The sequence below is a fragment of the Chlorocebus sabaeus genome, chromosome 20, assembly GCF_047675955.1.
Source record: "Chlorocebus sabaeus isolate Y175 chromosome 20, mChlSab1.0.hap1, whole genome shotgun sequence".
In the NCBI taxonomy this organism is placed as follows: domain Eukaryota; kingdom Metazoa; phylum Chordata; class Mammalia; order Primates; family Cercopithecidae; genus Chlorocebus; species Chlorocebus sabaeus.
In genome coordinates this window covers 22026172-22043035 of record NC_132923.1, presented here as the reverse complement: position 1 = coordinate 22043035, position 16864 = coordinate 22026172, and the positions used below count along the sequence as shown (strand labels likewise).

At 41.6% G+C, this 16864-nt stretch overlaps 1 protein-coding gene across 1 annotated transcript; it reads right to left on the bottom strand.

Moving 5' to 3' along the window:
- Positions 1-583: 583 nt before the first annotated feature.
- BCAS2 (BCAS2 pre-mRNA processing factor) lies at positions 584-15029 on the bottom strand. The gene is made up of 7 exons (XM_007977481.3): positions 14887-15029; positions 14687-14779; positions 9788-9858; positions 8576-8737; positions 3721-3771; positions 3013-3093; positions 584-1282 (listed from the first exon to the last, which is right to left on the bottom strand). Exons 1-7 carry the CDS (start codon positions 14977-14979, stop codon positions 1156-1158), a joined length of 678 nt encoding a protein of 225 aa, XP_007975672.1. The 5' UTR covers positions 14980-15029; the 3' UTR covers positions 584-1155.
- Positions 15030-16864: the final 1835 nt, after the last annotated feature.

The following is a 16864-nucleotide window of genomic DNA, read 5'->3' as shown; positions in this document are numbered from 1 at the left end:
TACAGGCACATGCCACCACGCCCAGCTAATTTTTCTATTTTTAGTAGAGACGAGGTTTCACCATGTTGGCCAGGATGGTCTCGACCTCTCGACCACATGATCCGCCCACCTCAGCCTCCCAAAGTGCTGGGATTACAGGTGTGAGCCACTGACCTTTCAATAATTTTAAGTCAGTACTTACACATTAAGACTACCTTGATTCACTGCACACCCAGGCTGGCGTGCAGTGTCACAATCATGTCTTATGGTGGCTTTGAACTCCTGGACACAAGTGATCCTCCTACCTCAGTCTCTCAAATCACTGGGATTACAGACGTGAGCCACCACACCTAGCAAGACTACCTTTTGATATGTTGCAAATATTTTTTCTGAATTGGGCACGAATCTTTTATACAATTTAATTCCTTACAAGTAGAGAAGTAAGAACATTAACTCTGGAGCTGGACTATTGGGTTCAAAACCTGACTGACATTTTCTATAAAAAAGCTGACATTTTCAGCTATAAAACCTTGGCAAGTTATGTTATTTAACTGGGGTCTGTTACATGTCCACATATGAGAAAAACAGTAACCGCCTCCTGAGGTTTTTGTGAGAACCGAATAATTTTTATTCATACACATCTAGTTCACCTATCTAAGGTGTTCAGAACAGTGTTCAGCACATATTAAGCTTGATATAACTGTTAACTATGATGATGATGGTGACAATGATGACTCTGTACAGTCACTGTATTTCTGAAGTCTTGTTTGGTAATCAAGAATGTGTTTCAAACTATCTCTTTATTAGACAAAGTCATAAACCAAAAATTTCCAACTTCCTGTACATGTTGAAGGTTTTAAATAAGGATCCTTGGATACAAAATATGGTCCACATGGCTGAAAATTAATTCTTTGACACAATATTATTCTAAAGTCATAACTTACTTTGAAAGCCTAAAGATTTTCTTTTATGGTTACAAAAATACCACCAAGCTAGACATTTTAATTCTGTTGAGATATACAAATAGAATTACTACAGCAGCCCACACATTCTATGATTTCTAAACATTTAAACATCAATAGTTTTGCGAAGATGCTGTTGTCCTTCACAGTTCATTAAAAGTTCAGATGCCTTCTGTGAAAGCCCACCTTTTCTTCTACCTGCTAAACTGTCTTTTCAGAAGTCTTGCCGGATGTTTTCTTTGTTTGCCTCTCCATGTTGCTGCTTAATTTGATAGATTTCATTTTCTAGCTGAACAATAGTCCGTTCAATCTCATAATTCTTACTGACCAGGGATACCCAACTAGAATGGGGGGGAAAAAGGAAAAAAATTACTCAGTGTAAAATTTCTCTTAGAAGATTTTATTTTAAATGTATACACATGTTCACCCAGAGCTATAACACTAACCTTCACTTTTTTTTTTTTTTTTTGAGACAGAGTCTCGCTCTTGTTGCCCAGACTGGAATACAATGGTACAACCTTGGCTCACTGCAACCTCTGCCTCCTGGGTTCAAGCGATTCTCCCGTCTCAGCCTCCCGAGCAGCTGGATTACAGGCACATGCCACCACGGCTGGCTAATGTTTTTGTATGTTTAGTAGAGGTGGGGTTTTCACCATGTTGGCCAGGCTGGTCTCAAACTCCTGATCTCAGGTGATCCACCCACCTCGGCCTCCCAATGTGCTGGGATTACAGGCGTGAGCCACTGCACCCGGCCTAAACTTTACTTTCAACTTTCCATTAAAAAAAAAATCAAGGCACAATTGTGGAAAAGTAGGTAAAGGGTACATGGAATCTGTATTCTTTCTTTGTTTCTTTTTTTTTTTTTTCCCTAGAGATAGGGTCTTTCTCTGTTGCCTAGGCTGGAATGCAGTGGTGTGATCACAGCTCACTGCAGCCTGGAACTCCTGAGCTCAAGCAATCCTTCCACCTTAGCCTCCCGAGACGCTAAGACTACAGGTGCATGCCATCATGCCTGGGTTCATTTAAAAACATTTTTTTTTTGTAGAGACAGGGTCTTGTTATGTTGCCCAGGCTCATCTTGAACTCCTGCCTTCAAGCAATCCTCCTACCTTGGTCTACCAAGGCACTAGGATTACAATGTGAGTCACCACACCTGGCTCTCTATATTATTTCTTACAACTGCATGGTTCAACTAATAAAAAAGCAAATTAGAAACAGATGAGAGAACTTGTAAATCAGAAGAAATAGGAAAGAGTGATGAAGACAGTATCTAATTTAATCAACAAAAAGGAAAGAGGCAACAGTTTATTAAATTGAGGAAAAAACATGAAAGGGTACCAAAGAGACTGATAACACGTACATGGAGATGGTAGAACAAGGAGAATAACTTGAGTAATGAAGGGACAAAGGGAATGGGAAAGCAAAAAAGAAAAGAGAAATGACACAAATATTCAAGATATTGTATAAAGGCAAAAGTGTGTATGTAAAAGAACATTTTTTTAAATGTATAAACCTGAGGTGCAAACAGATTATCAAGAAAAGTATGAAATCTCTCTCCCTACAATATTTTATAAAATTAATTTTTTTCCTTTTTTTTTTTAAGACTAGGTCTCACTCTGTTGCTCAGGCTGGAATGCATTGGTGCGATTATGGCTCACTGCAGCTTCAACCTCCCAGGCTAAGCAATCCTCCTGCCTCAGCCTCCACAGTAGCTGGGACTACAGGCATGTGCCACTGTAGCTGGCGATTTTTTTTTTTCCATTTAAAAGGAGAATAAAGGTAGAATTCTATTCAAGGCCAAAAATACTAGACTAAAAACAGGGTATTCTAAGACCAGAATCCTTTAGCAATGGTTCAATTTAGCAAAGGATCCTTCACCAATGGTTCAATTCTCGTTTATAGTTCTCTTTAACACCTTATAGAAAGGCAGAGACAGTGAAGGGTGAATTCAGAAAACAGCATTTTCTTTGACACCTATGGCATCCCACTTGAATGCTATTTGAATCATATTATTGAATCGACCTTGACAGGGCTAAACAATTTAAAAGATGATGGAATTATAGATACTCACTTTGACTCCATTTCTCTCAATTTAGATCCAGCTGTGAGCTGCATGTTCTTTCTCTGCCAGTTTAAATCTTGAATATGTTTTCTGTAAAAAATTATACAACCTAATGACATTTTAATGTAAGACCAAAACTCAACAGAAAACTCTATAACACAAGAGAATATCTTAATCCCATGAGAACAATATTATGTACAGTTACAGGCTAACTGTAGAAATTACTGTTCTTCTATTTATTTTTTGATTACGAGCTTCATAAAACATGCTCATTGTGAGAAATCACACACACATACACACGAGCACACACAGATTACAAGTCTCAAGTCCCTCTTCGCATGCATGTCTCCTTTTTCCTGATAACTCCTGTTGAGTTTTTGCTGGGTGTCCTTCCAGGCTTTCCTATATGTGTGTGTAGAAATCGGTTTTAAAAATCAGATTATATGTGTTATTCTCCAACTTTTTCCCCCTCTAAAAGTGTCTTTCCATGTTTGCAGACTTGCAAGCTGCAAGTGGCAGAGATGTTTTCAGACCTCAGGCCTATTACTCGTCTACTTAGGTAGGGCAAACCCACTGCCAGATGTTGAACAAAGAGAGTGGATCAATTGTTTACTTTCACCTGGCTGCAGTCTCATTGCTTTCTTTTTCCTCCTATTATCTATTTATTAAAGGTTCACTTTAATAAAGTTCACTCTGTAATAGGAAAAAACAATTTACCTTAACTTCTGAAGTTCTTTCTGTGCGTGTTCAATCATATGAACTAGATTTCTGAAGGAAAAGAGGAAAATCAGATTAAAATACATGAAAATAGTACCAATTAAAAGTGAACTTTTTCAAGTTTTTTTGCTAAAAATCGTATTTATGGAGCTCTGTGCCAAGAACTATGTTGGACACTCCATAATCAAGGACTATCACCCATGCTGGAATGCAGTGGTGTGATCATGGCTCACGGCAGCCTTCACCTCCCAAGATCAAGTAATCCTCCTGCCTCAGCCTCCCGAGGAGCCGCAATTCTCCCACCTTGGCTTCCCAAACTGCTGGAATTACTATGCCCTGCCTGATACTTTGAGTACTTAGGTTGCTTTTCTTATGAGACAGTCTCATTCTGTTGCCCAGGCTGGAGTGAAGTGGTGTGATCTGCAGCCTCTGCCTCTTGGTTCAAGCAATTCTCCTACCTCAGTGTCCCAAGTAGCTGGGATTACAGGCGTGCACTGCCATGCCTTGCTAATTTTTGTATTTTTGTATTTTTGTATTTTTTTTTTTAGCAGAGATGGGGTTTCACTACGTTGGCCAGGCTGGTCTTGAACTCCTGACCACAAGCAATCCATCCACCTCGGTCTCCCAAAGTGCTGGGATTACAGGCGTGAGCCACTGCACCCGGCTTTTTTTTTTTTTTGGACAGAGTCTTGCTCTACTGTTGCCCAAGCTGGAGTATAGCTGCACAATCATGGCAGCCTCAACCTCCTGGGCTCAATCGATCCTCCCACTTCAGGCCTTCAAAGTAGTTCGGATTACAGGCATAAGCCACCATGCCTGGCTAATTTTTGTAATATTTTTGTAGAGACAGGGTTTCATCGTGTTGTCTGGGCTGGTCTTGAACTCCTGGGCTCAAGCAGTCTCCCCACCTTGGCCTTCAAAGTGTTGGAATTACATGCGTGAGACATCACACACAGCCTTTTGTCACTTCTTAAACTGTCATGACTTCTTGTCACAGAGAAGATGGAATATATCTGAGTATATCCACTTATTATTTCTCAACCCCCTTTTATCTCTATATTTCTTCATATACATTTATCCTGTCATTCTCTCCTCCTGTCCACTGCTAACTAGAGAGAGGTGAGAAAAAGAAAACTGTTGTAGATTTGAGAGATCAGTCCATATTTGCATGTAACCTATGCACAGCAAAATAAAAAACAGATACCAGTCCAGGTCAGCTGTAACTAGCACAGGAGAAAAGTTCAATAATACAGAGTACCATATCATTATTTCAGAGAAGTAATAAAACAGATTTTAATCTCTTTTTTAAGTTTAAATAACAGCTTTATTGAGATATAATTCCACATCATATCAGTTTCCTCTTAAGGCAGTGGATCAATCACCTATAGGGTCCATTTTAACCACATCTGGCCCTAATGTGTTCTTGCTCTAAATCTAATATTGTTTCCTGGCTTTTGTGACTCAAATTTTCTGCTGCTCACCTGCGTTACTCTCCTATCTCTACTGACTGGTTTCCCTGCATTAGTTGCAATTCTCTCAAGACTCAGTCTTTAAACAGCTGTGCCTCTCTAGGCTTTCCCTCAGGTCAACCCTCTTTCCTTGACTTCGACGATCACTCCATGCTGAGGACTACTGATTTTAGTGCTCTATTCCAGACTCTGCCCACCAACAAGGGAGCTTTCCTTTGAATTGGCTCTCCCTGAAAGTTTAGTTTGTCTTCTCCCTTCTCCCACCCTTCCTCTTAAATATACTTTGATAAAATATAGTACACCTCCTCTGGAGAAGTGTCCATTGAATTTGGAGGAGACAAAATATGCTCAGGGGAATGTTAAGCACTACAGAGGACTTTGTGATTAAATGGAAAAAAGTGATGTGCACAATAATTCTGTGTAGAGTTACTCAGAAGAGGGAGACAATACTAGAAGCAGAATTTCAATCAGGGAAGAAGACAAGTAAGCGAACTAGAGCTGGGCCCTAAACAAGCTGAATTTGGGTAGAACAGGAAAAGTCAAGGGCAAGTAAAGGCCAAGAGGCAGGATTTATGATAATCACCAAAGAAAGGACTAGTTTGGGTTGAGTGAAAAGTTTACAGTTGAGGGAGTAAGGAAAAGGCCTTGAATACCATGTTAAACAGCCTGGCCCAGTCAGGTGCTCACACCTATAATCCCAGCACTTTGAGAGGGTGATGCCGGAGGATCACTTGAGGCCAGGAGCTTGAGACCAGCCTGGTCAACATGGTGAAACCCCATCTCTACAAAAAATACAAAAATCAGCCAGGCGTGGTGGCGTGTATCTATAATCCCACCTACTCTGGAGGCTGAGGCAAAAGAGTTGCTTGAACCCGGGAGGGTTGCAGTGAGCTGAGATTGTGGCACTGCATTCTAGCTTGGGCGACAGAGCAAGATTCTGTCCCGACTCCCGCCTTCACTTCCAAAGAAAAAGAAAAAAAGCTTGGCCCTTACCTTGCAGGTAACAGGGAATTATTAAAGGTTTTCAGGTAATTTGACAGCAGTGTTCTCTTCAATGTCATATTTTTTCCTCTGCATCTATGCACTCCATTCCTGGAATGTTTTCCTTGTTTCCTTCTAAACATTCCAATTTCACCCTTCTTCAACAACCCTCAACTTTACGCCACATCTTTTTTTTTGTTTTTTTCAAACAGACTACAGGTGTGTACCACCATACCTGGCTATTTTTTGTTTTCTGTAGAGACAGGGCTTCACTACGTTGCCCAGGCTGGTCTCAAACTCTTGGCCTCAAGTGATCCTCCTGTCTCAGCCTCCCAAAGCACTAGGATTACAGGTGTGAAACACCACGCCTAGCAATGCCCTATCTCTTAATGCTTAGCTTACAGACCACAGCACACAATGTAACACTTGCCCCCATACTGCCAAAAATAGACTACTGCTTACTTGGCATACAACTTACTGTCTCTTCCATTAGATAAAGCTTCTTGAGAATCACAGTTTTCCATTTTGTGAAACAGATTTATTGATGTCACTTAAATTTCTTAATCACCCTGATCCCGTTCTTTCTTTTTTTCCCCCTTGCAATATATAGATATATAAAAGAAAATTAGTTGTTGGCTTTGTAGAGTTTCCCAAATTCTGGATTTTGTCCACTGGCATTATGTGGCTACAAATACTTAATGCATAATTCTGAAGATTTGAGAAACAGTATTATCATTTCATGGTTTTGCTTTATTTTATACAGCTATGTTTCAGGAAACACACTCTAACAAAAGTTGTACACACTGTTATGAAGTTCTGTGGCCTTTTTCTCTTAAATTGTAAATACACAATCAGGAAATCTCAGGGTACAAAGGGGCCATGCAGATAATCTAACCACTGAATTTTGCAAGCAAGGAATCTGAATTCTAGATAGACAATAAATACTAAAGCTACAGCTAGTTACATGGAACAGAAACAGGAGGTCAGTGGCTTGTTTTGACAATAAATACTTGCTCAAATTTATCTGTAATCTCAAAATTACTACTTGTAGTGTTTTGCAGTCATTCATGGACATGTGCAGAGCAGTGAAAAATCCGGGCTGCTGAGCATGCACATTCGCAGCTGAGGATGAACAAGGAGGTGCTCTGCCTTCTTGTTTCTGCTCTCATACAGAAATAAGCAGAGGATGAAGTTCAAGTTCTAAGTCTGGGATCTGTTAGTGGGGTAGTTTCAAGGAAGTTACTTTATATTTCTCAACTTTGTTTTCTCTTTATTTAAAAGACAGAAGTCTACCAGGATGAGTTTATTCTAGGATTTAAGACTATAATCTGTGTGAGAGATATGTATATGTGTGCACATGGATATGTATATATTCCCCCTAGGAGAAATGGTACAGTATTTGCTAATTCAGTGTCCACAGGACTTAAAGAACATAATGCACGACTAATGAGAATCAACTGTTTAAGCACACTTGATAACATTCTATCAAGTGGTGCTCTGCAAATGGGACCTCAGAACTTGTTTTCTTACAATATTATTCATTAAATGTGGCAGTTTGGTTTAGGTCCTCTTAGTACTCTTGAACTTTGGGGTGGGTTTCAAAATAGTGGCCTTTCATATGGGTCGTAGTTTTAGAACATAATCCCAAGAAAAAGTCTAGCTATATTATTTTTATCACACTTCCCCTACCCATACTTTGTGGGGGTTTTTTTGTTTTTCGAGATGGAGTCTTGCTCTGTCACCCTGGCTGGAGTGCACTGGTGCAATGTCAGCTCACTGCAACCTCTGCCTCCCGGGTTCAAGCAGTTCTCCTACCCCAGACTCCTGAGTAGCTGTGACTACAGAAGCGTCACCATGGCTGGCTAATCCTTTTTTTTTTTTTTTTTTTAGTAGAGATGCGGTTTTACCCTGTTGGCCAGGCTGGTCTTAAACTCCTGACGTCAGGTGATCCACCCGCCTCGGCCTCCTGAAGTGCTGGGATTATAGGCGTAATCCACCGCACCCGGCTTTTTTTTTTTTTTTGAGATAGAGTCTCACTCTGTCGCCTAGGCTGGAGTGCAGTGGCACAATCTTGGCTCACTGCAACCTCTGCCTTCTAGGCTCAAGCAATTCTCATGCCTCAGCCTCCAAAGTAGCTGGGATTACAGGCACGCGTGACCATGCCCAGTTAATTTTGTGTGTGTGTGTGTGTGTGTGTTTTTTTTTTTTTTTTTGTAGAAATGGGGTTTCACCATGTTGGCCAGGCTGGTCTCCAACCCCGGACCTCAAGCAATCCACCTGCCTCTGCCTCCCAAAGGGCTGGGATTACTGGCGTGAGCCACTGTACCCAGCACTTCCCATACTTTTAAAAGGTACTAAAACTTTGGGTGAGACGGAAAGAAAAGTAAAAAAAAAAAGGTTCTTACTCATTGTATACTTTCCAGGCATTACATCCATGCTGTGACATTAGTTCCAGATTCTCAATTCTAACTGCTTGATGCTCTAACTGGGCCATAGAATTGTTTACACATTCTTGCCATGCAGTAATGTCATTTTTTTGACCAGAGGAAGGGGCTGGAAGCTCATATCTGAAATTAAACAACAAAATAAAATAAAACCATCTGTACTGTCAAGACTTTACATCTCTTCCCAACAGAATGTCCCATGAGTTTCCATATAGTATAAAAACTACAGAAGACTGAGGATGTAAACCTTGCTATAATAAGAAACTGATATATCCTAACAATCAATTTACAAATATGATTTAGCACCATTATGTTCACTTCAATGTGAACTGGTTAAATAAGCAACATTACATTCACATAAAATATTGTTATATTAGCTATTAAATGATGTCACTGAAGAACATTTAATAATATTAAGATGTGAATAATATATTAAGGGGAAAAAGTAGTAGACAAAAACCTTTGCTACCATTTTTGTAAAATACTCACATCCACCCATCCACTAACATACCCATTCCCCGGTAGAGAAAAAAATAAGAAGTGATATGACTCCTTCTATACCCTCTTCATACTACCCAGTCAGTCCTTCAACACTGCCTCTCTAGATATCTATAGATCTATATCTGCAGATATCTATAGATACGTATCTATATCTACATCTCTATATCTATCTATAGATCTCTGTATCTATATCTATGTCCATAGATATATCTTTATCTATCTATATCTGTATCTACAGACATCTCTCTATATATAGTTTTTTTTCAAGACTGGGTCTCCTTCTGTTCCCCACACTGGAGTGCAGTGGTACAATCTCGGCTTGCTGCAACCTCCATCTCCTGGAGGATGTCAAGCGATCTCCCTACCTCAGCTTTCCAAGTAGCTGGGTCTATGGGTGCGTGCTACCACATCCAGGTACGTTGTTTATTATTATTATTATTATTATTTTTTTGGTAGAGATGGGGTTTTGCCATGTTGTCCAGGCTGGTCTCAAAACTCCTGGATTCAAGCAATCCGCCAGCCTCGGCCTCCCAAAGTGCTGGAATTACAAGTGTGAGCCACCACGCCCAGCCAACACTGCCAATATTAGCCAGCAAATACATTCTTCACAAATCTCAGCTCATTACTGAGTTACTACAAACTAAATTTTAATTTCCATTTTAATATTCTTACCGTTTCATACTGAGCAATTCAATTGGTTGTCGAGCAGCCAGTCTTTCAAATTCATTTCTCATTATGTCAGTCTGACGTGTAAATCAGAAAAAGATTTCTAAGATCATGTTGACAATTGAAATTAACAATCACCAAAGAACAGATTTAAGCTACACTACCTATTATAATGAATCATTTACCTTTCCCTAATTCTTCTCTGAGTTAAATGCTCTCTAGAATCACACACACACACACACACACACACACACACACACAGTCTTCACATTCAGCTTAGGCAGGAAAAGTGGCATGTATTAAGGAGCCCACAGATAAAAGGATTAATCCTAAACCAGCGGTTCTCAATTCCAGAAGCATATCACCATCAGTTGGACAGCGCTATGGTTTGAATGTTTGTCCCCTCTGAAACTCATATGGAAACTTAATCCCCAATGTAATAGTATTAAGAGGTGGGGTCTTTAAGAGGTGATTGGGTTATGAAGGCTGAACACATTCATGGATTAATGAGTTATCACCAGAGTGGGTATGTTATAAAAGCCAGTTTGTCTTTCTCTTGTGTGCCCCTACATGCCATGTAATGCTCTGTGCTGCTTCAGGACTGTATACCAAGTACACATCAGCAAGAACGCCCTCACCAGATGCAGCCTGTGAACCTTACTCACACTTTCCAGCCTCCAGAAATCTAAGAATTCTTTTTTTTTTTTTCACGATGAAGTCTCACTCTTGTCCCCCAGGCTGGAGTGCAATGGCGCAATCTTGGCTCACTGTAACCTCTGCCTCCCAGGTTCAAGTGATTCTCTTGCCTCAGCTTCCCGAGTAGCTGGGATTACAGGCGCCTGCCACCACACCCAGCTAATTTTTGTATTTTTAGTAGAGACGGGGTTTCACCATGTTGGCCAGGCTGGTCTTGAACTCCTGACCTCAGGTGATCTGCCCGCCTCAGTCTCCCAAAGTGTCTTTTCTTTATATTCACTATCTTCTCTAGCAATTTTACTGTTTGCAAGTAAATGTAGTATGGCTCTTCCTCTTTAGGGATGTTTTGGCCAATATCTTATCCCATTTCCGTTCTGCACATTTCCTACCCTGAGTATAAAGAATGGCTTAAAATATTCGTTTGTAGTAATACTTCAGTTATTCCATGTAATTTTAATTTTCCGAGGCCTTCAACTATCTTAACAATTAGACTAGAGAATAAGTATCAAAGGCCTTACAGAAGCCTGCATTAATCTTTAAAAGTTTTGTATTAGGCTGGGTGAGGTGGCTCACACCTGTAATCCCAGCACTTTGGGAGGCCGAGGTGGGTGGATCATGAGGTCAAGAGATTGAGACCATCTTGACCAAGATAGTGAAACCTCGTATCTACCAAAAATACAAAAATTAGCTGGGCATGATGGCACGCGCCCGTAATCCCAGCTACTCGGGAGGCTAAGGCAGGAGAATTGCTTGAACCCGGGAGGCGGAGGTTCCAGTGATCCAAGATCGCGCCACTGCACTCCAGCCTGGCAACCGAGTGAGACTCCATCTTAAAAAAAAAAAAAAAAAATTTGTATTAAGCATTTCTTTCTGTTGAAAGCATTTTGCAGGGGCTACTGCTAAATTACACATAATCTTAAGAAAATGTAGTTACCTAGTTTCCTGCAAAAAAACCAAGGCATTTTAGCTAGAAAATTCTGCAGTGACAAAGAGTAACAGCTAATAATTAAACAAGAGGCAGTATAAAAATGCGGTATAAGTAGTCTTGAGCCATAAAGCACAGGAGGAACCCTTAACTAACTCACATGCTCAGTGAGTGATAGATCTGGAATTTTAGCTCAGCTCTCTCCAAAGACTAAGCCAGTGTTCATGGAGCTAAGTCATGGGCGGTGGGGGAAATCCCTGCTCATAGAGTAGTCTCACCTCAGCTTTGCAAGGCCTTCCTCAACCACCCAACCTAGAGTCACCCAGTTACTTCATCACTATCATTCTCTGTGCAGCATTTATCAACAATTTTTCTGATCTATTTATTGTCCATCTCAACACTCTAGATTGTAAGGTTCATCAGTATGGACCCCGCCGATACTGTTCTCCAATACCCAGCATGGAATAGACCTTCGTAAATAGTTGTTAAGTGAATTAATGAAAGAGTAATTTCACAAGCAGTTTGAAGAATGGTTAAGGTCTTAGTCAATGAGCCTTTCTAAGCTGCAGTTTTCCCAGCTAAAAAATGGGGATAGCGAACATAGTTATATAGTTTATAGAGCTGTTTTGTTTACCAAGAAAGACAGTGAGCCCAGTATACATTACCAAATATTACTAAGAAAGGATGCCAGGTGTGGTGGCTCACACCTGTAATCCCAGCACTTTGGGAGGCCGAGGCAGGTGAATCACTTGAGGTCAGGAGTTTGAGACCAGCCTGGTCACAATGGTGAAACCCTGTCTCTACTAAAAATACAAAAATTAGTTGGGCATGGTAGTGCATGCCTGTAATCCCAGCTACTTGGGAGGCTGGGGGAGGAGAATCGCTTGAACCCAGGAGGCAGAGGTTGCAGCGAGCCGAGGAGTTGCATGCACTCCAGCCTGGGCGACAGAGCAAGACTCTGTCTCAAAAAAAGAAAGGATTAAATAATCAGTAAAATAATTACAGGAGAATCATTTGAACCCAGGAGTTTGCTAATTAAATAATCAGTAAATAATTACAAAGGTATTTAAGAGAAGGTAAAAAACTGGCAAAAGTATTATAAAAAGTCTGTGATTGAATGCAGTTATTTGAAAACATCAGAAATCAGTCCAATAAAGAAGCATTACTGTATTCAGTCCTCTCTTTTTTTTTTTTTTTTATGAGATGGAGTTTCGCTCTGTCGCCCAGGCTGGAGTGCAGTGGCACCATCTCGGCTCACTGCAAGCTCCGCCTCCTGGATTCAGGCCACTCTTCTGCCTCAGCCTCCTGAGTAGCTGGGACTACAGGCGCCCGCCACCATGCCCAGTTAATTTTTTGTATTTTTAGTAGAGACAGGGTTTCACCCTGTCAGCCAGGATGGTCTCGATCTCCTGACCTCGTGATCCACCCACCTCAGCCTCCCAAAGTGCTGGGATTACAGGTGTGAGCCACTGTACTTAGTTCTTAATGTGGTTAACATCTACACCGAGGTAACAATATTTAGAAAAAGCATAGGAAAACACGTTCATAGGAACATATGTCTTCTACTTAAAACTTAGCCAAGGCTGGGTGTGGTGGCTCACCCTGTATCCCAACACTTTGGGAGGATGAGGTGGGCAGATCACTTGAGGCCAGGAGTTCAAGACCAGCCTGGCCAACGTGGTGAAACCCCGTCTCTACTGAAAATACAAAAATTAGCCAGGCATGGTGGCAGGCACCTGTAATCCTAGCTGCTCGGGAGGCTGAGGCAGGAGAATCACTTGAGCCCGGAAGGTGGAGGTTGCAGTCAGCAGAAATGGCACCACTGCACTCCAGCCTGGGTGACACAGTAAGACTCCGTCTCAAACAGAAACAACAAACTTAACTAACAATTTTTTCATGTTACTTTAATGCAAATAATATCTTTTTTTTTTCCTCTGAGACAGGATCTCAGTCTGTTGCCAGGCTGGAGCGCAATGGCATTAGCATGGCTCACTGTAGCAGCTTTGAACTCCCAGGCTCAAGTGATCCTTCCACCTCAGCCTCCTGAGTGGCTGGGACTACACGTGCATGCCATCATGCTTGGCTAATTTTTAAATTTTTCTTTTGTAGAGAAAGGGTCTCACTATGTTGCACAGGCTGGTCTCAAGTGATCCTCACACCTCAGCCTCCTAAAGTGCTGGGATTACAGGTGTGAGCCACCACACCCAGCTAAATACTGCCTTTTAATAACACAATCCTTTCATAAATAAACGATTAGGTATAATGGGAAAAAAACTTCCAGGCTGTACATACTAAAATACTTGAATCCAATAATTTAGAAATATCTTACATTTCACTTAGCTAATTAGACCCTAACTAGAATCTTGGGTGTACTTCAAGGTTATACATTTAAAATAGTATCATACTCACTGTGTGGAGTAGAACAGCATCTGACTCCCTAGGCAAGCATGGGCACTCCTTTCTCTAATCCTCTTGTCCTTATATATACCTCCACTACAGGTCCTTTACATATTATTACACATTTATACATACTATCGTAAACTTTGTTTTATATATCTAGCTCCTCATTGTATTGTATTTTTCTGTATTCAGAAACCCTATCTTTTTTTGGAAAGGATGCCTGTCTTAAATAAAGAAAAAAAAATTAAAAGAAAACAAAATACATACTTTTTAAAAACCCACATATTTTTATCTCTATGATTTCAGAATCTGGAATGGCACCTAGCACTTGGAAAGTATTCGTATCAGTGAAAGTTCTTGCCTACATTAATCAGAAATGTGTTAATAAAAACATTGGACAGATTATAGAAAAAAGGAGAAGGCTGAGAAAAGAGTAGTATACACTTGGATATGGTTTGTCCTTTCAGTCATACCACAAACGTTTGGTAAATAACTAGACTTTAATACGCCACTCTCCAGTGGTTCTAAAGGGCTTAGGTAATTAGGTTTATACATATTAAAAAACTCTAGATCACCTGCTGTAGAGTGACTCTTGGCAGGAGAGGGTCCCTTTGAGAATTTACGCATGGATCCTGTCTCAAAGAATTGTAGCCACAAATTTTTGCATTAAGTGAGTCGTGGAGTACCAGAAAGTCTTCCTATGGATCTTAGAATAAGAACCTCAGAGAAGACTTATCTATCTAGCTGTTTTCAATAGACTGATACCTATGCAGGCAATAGTTAAAACTGGAATTTAAAAATCACTTTTACGTAGCTGAAGCTCTCAATCCAAAATAAAGGTTCACAGGAATCCTCGTTCATACCCGGGCTCAAGACATACTTACTTCAAAGGCAGAATAATCCGGGGCTGTTAGGTAGCTCAGGTAGTTCTTAGTAGGTCGGTATCTGCGAGTTTCCTCCTCCACCAGCGCTGCAGCCTTAGAAAGAGAATTGGGGCCAGGGTAGAAGCAGCAAATTGTAACACGTTTCTTTCGGTACCGAGCCAGCGAACAGTGAGTCAGCTACAAAGACACCCCGCACTCACCGCTTCCCGCACACCAGGGGCTTCATAACCTTGATCAAAATACGGCAGCGCATCCACCACAACCTCTCCAGCCACCAAACCCGTGCCCGCCATTCTGAGGACCTCAGGTTTGCCTGCGTTTTCTGCGTCTGCGTAAACTGAGTTCTATTCAGATACGCCGGCGCCTGACACTGATGTAATCACGTTCCCTGCATATGGACGTTAGCGCATGCTCAGTTGCTAATTTTGAAGGCGGGTCCGCCCGGTATCTAGAAATTGCCGGGCTGCTTTGTTTTGGGCGGACGTGACGTCACGTCTTGGCTTCACTGCGTCAGCGGAAGGCCTCAATTTCCTGTCTTCTGCTTACTGTATTTTTTTTGCCAGCCAATGGTGGCGATTGGAAGTTAGGGCTTTTCGTTTCCTCCAAAACACTGATATCTGGAACGGGAGCCCCTTAACACTTTTAGAGGGAACTGGCTGCAGGATTTGACGGGGAGAGATAACTGGTTTCCCACCTCTGCTTACTCCCACCGTCTCCTCTTAATCTTCTCTTCCTCTGTGCCGGACTTCTTTCTTTTTTTATTATGGACACACGGTCTTGTTCTGCTGCCCAGGTTGGAGTGCAGTGGCGCGATCATAGTTCACTGCAGCCTTAACTCCCCCGGGCCCAAGCGATCCTTCCACCTCAGCCTCCTGAGCCGCTGGGCCTAGAGGTGCACACCACCACGCCTGGCTAATTTTTAAATTTTTTTTTTTTTTCGAGACGGAGTCTCACTCTGTCGCCCGGGCTGGAGTGCAGTGGCGCGATCTCGGCTCACTGCCAGCTCCGCCTCCTGCGTTCACGCCATTCTCCTGCCTCAGCCTCCTAGTAGCTGGGACTACCAGGCGTCCGCCACCATGCCCGGCTAATTTTTTGTATTTTTTTGTATTTTCACCGTGTTAGCCAGGATGATCTCGATCTCCTGATCTCGTGATCCGCCCGCCTCGGCCTCCCAAAGTGCTGGGATTACAGGCGTGAGCCACAGCGCCCGGCCATTTTAAAATTTTTTTGTAGAGTTGGAGCCTTCCTATGTTGCCAAGGCTGGCCTCAAGCTATCCTCTCGCCTTGGCCTCCCAAAATGTGGGGAATACAGGCGTGAGCCACTGCACCCCGGGTCGTTCCTCTTTTACTTCCTTGCTGTACCCCGACTATCCTCCCCCCTTGCCACCCTGAAAACCTTTGCATTGGATAAGTACAATTCTTAAAGAGGCTCTAGAATTGGGCGCCAGTCTCCAATTAAAATTGTGAAGCTTTATGGTCTGAGTATCAAAAGGAACCTCAGTTCCTTAAAAATCCTGTCATTTTGCCTTTAGGAGTTAAACGGTAATAGAATGGCACTCCTCACTGTCTCCGAACCATTCAAGCTGCTGCCCATGCACTTTGTCTTCTGCATGGCTCCTGGACTAAGCAGCCTCCCTTTGATTAAGCAGGTAAAGACCAAATAAAGTTGTCAGACTATATATCCTGCCCAGTGTGCAGTCTAGACCCAGGCTTTGTCTGCCAAGAGCCTCGAAATGTTGACCTCCATTATAAAGCCTGATCAGTCTAAGACTAATTCTTATTACCTAAGTACCATTAGGTAAATGTGCTAGCTGTAGATTTAAGTGACATAAAAGATCTTTACATCTTAAGAATTCTCCAAGGGATCTGTGGGGTTTTTATGTATTTATTCATTAAAAGATCTGTAAACAACATTTTATACAAATCTTGATTCTTTTACAAAAATATCCAGAATTCATAACACTTTACAGAAACAAAACACAACAGACCTAAGGAAATGAAGCAGCTTCAGGCTGCAATGATGAAGACAGCATTCCTGAAGCAAAGGTCTCCTCCTAAAGGGATAGCCAGGATCCATCACAGTAAACCCTTTTACCCCCATTTTATAAACATCCAATTATTAACTGTTCCCGCTGGGTTGGAGTGTAAGAAGAGACCAAATGGAGAGATGTCTAGTAG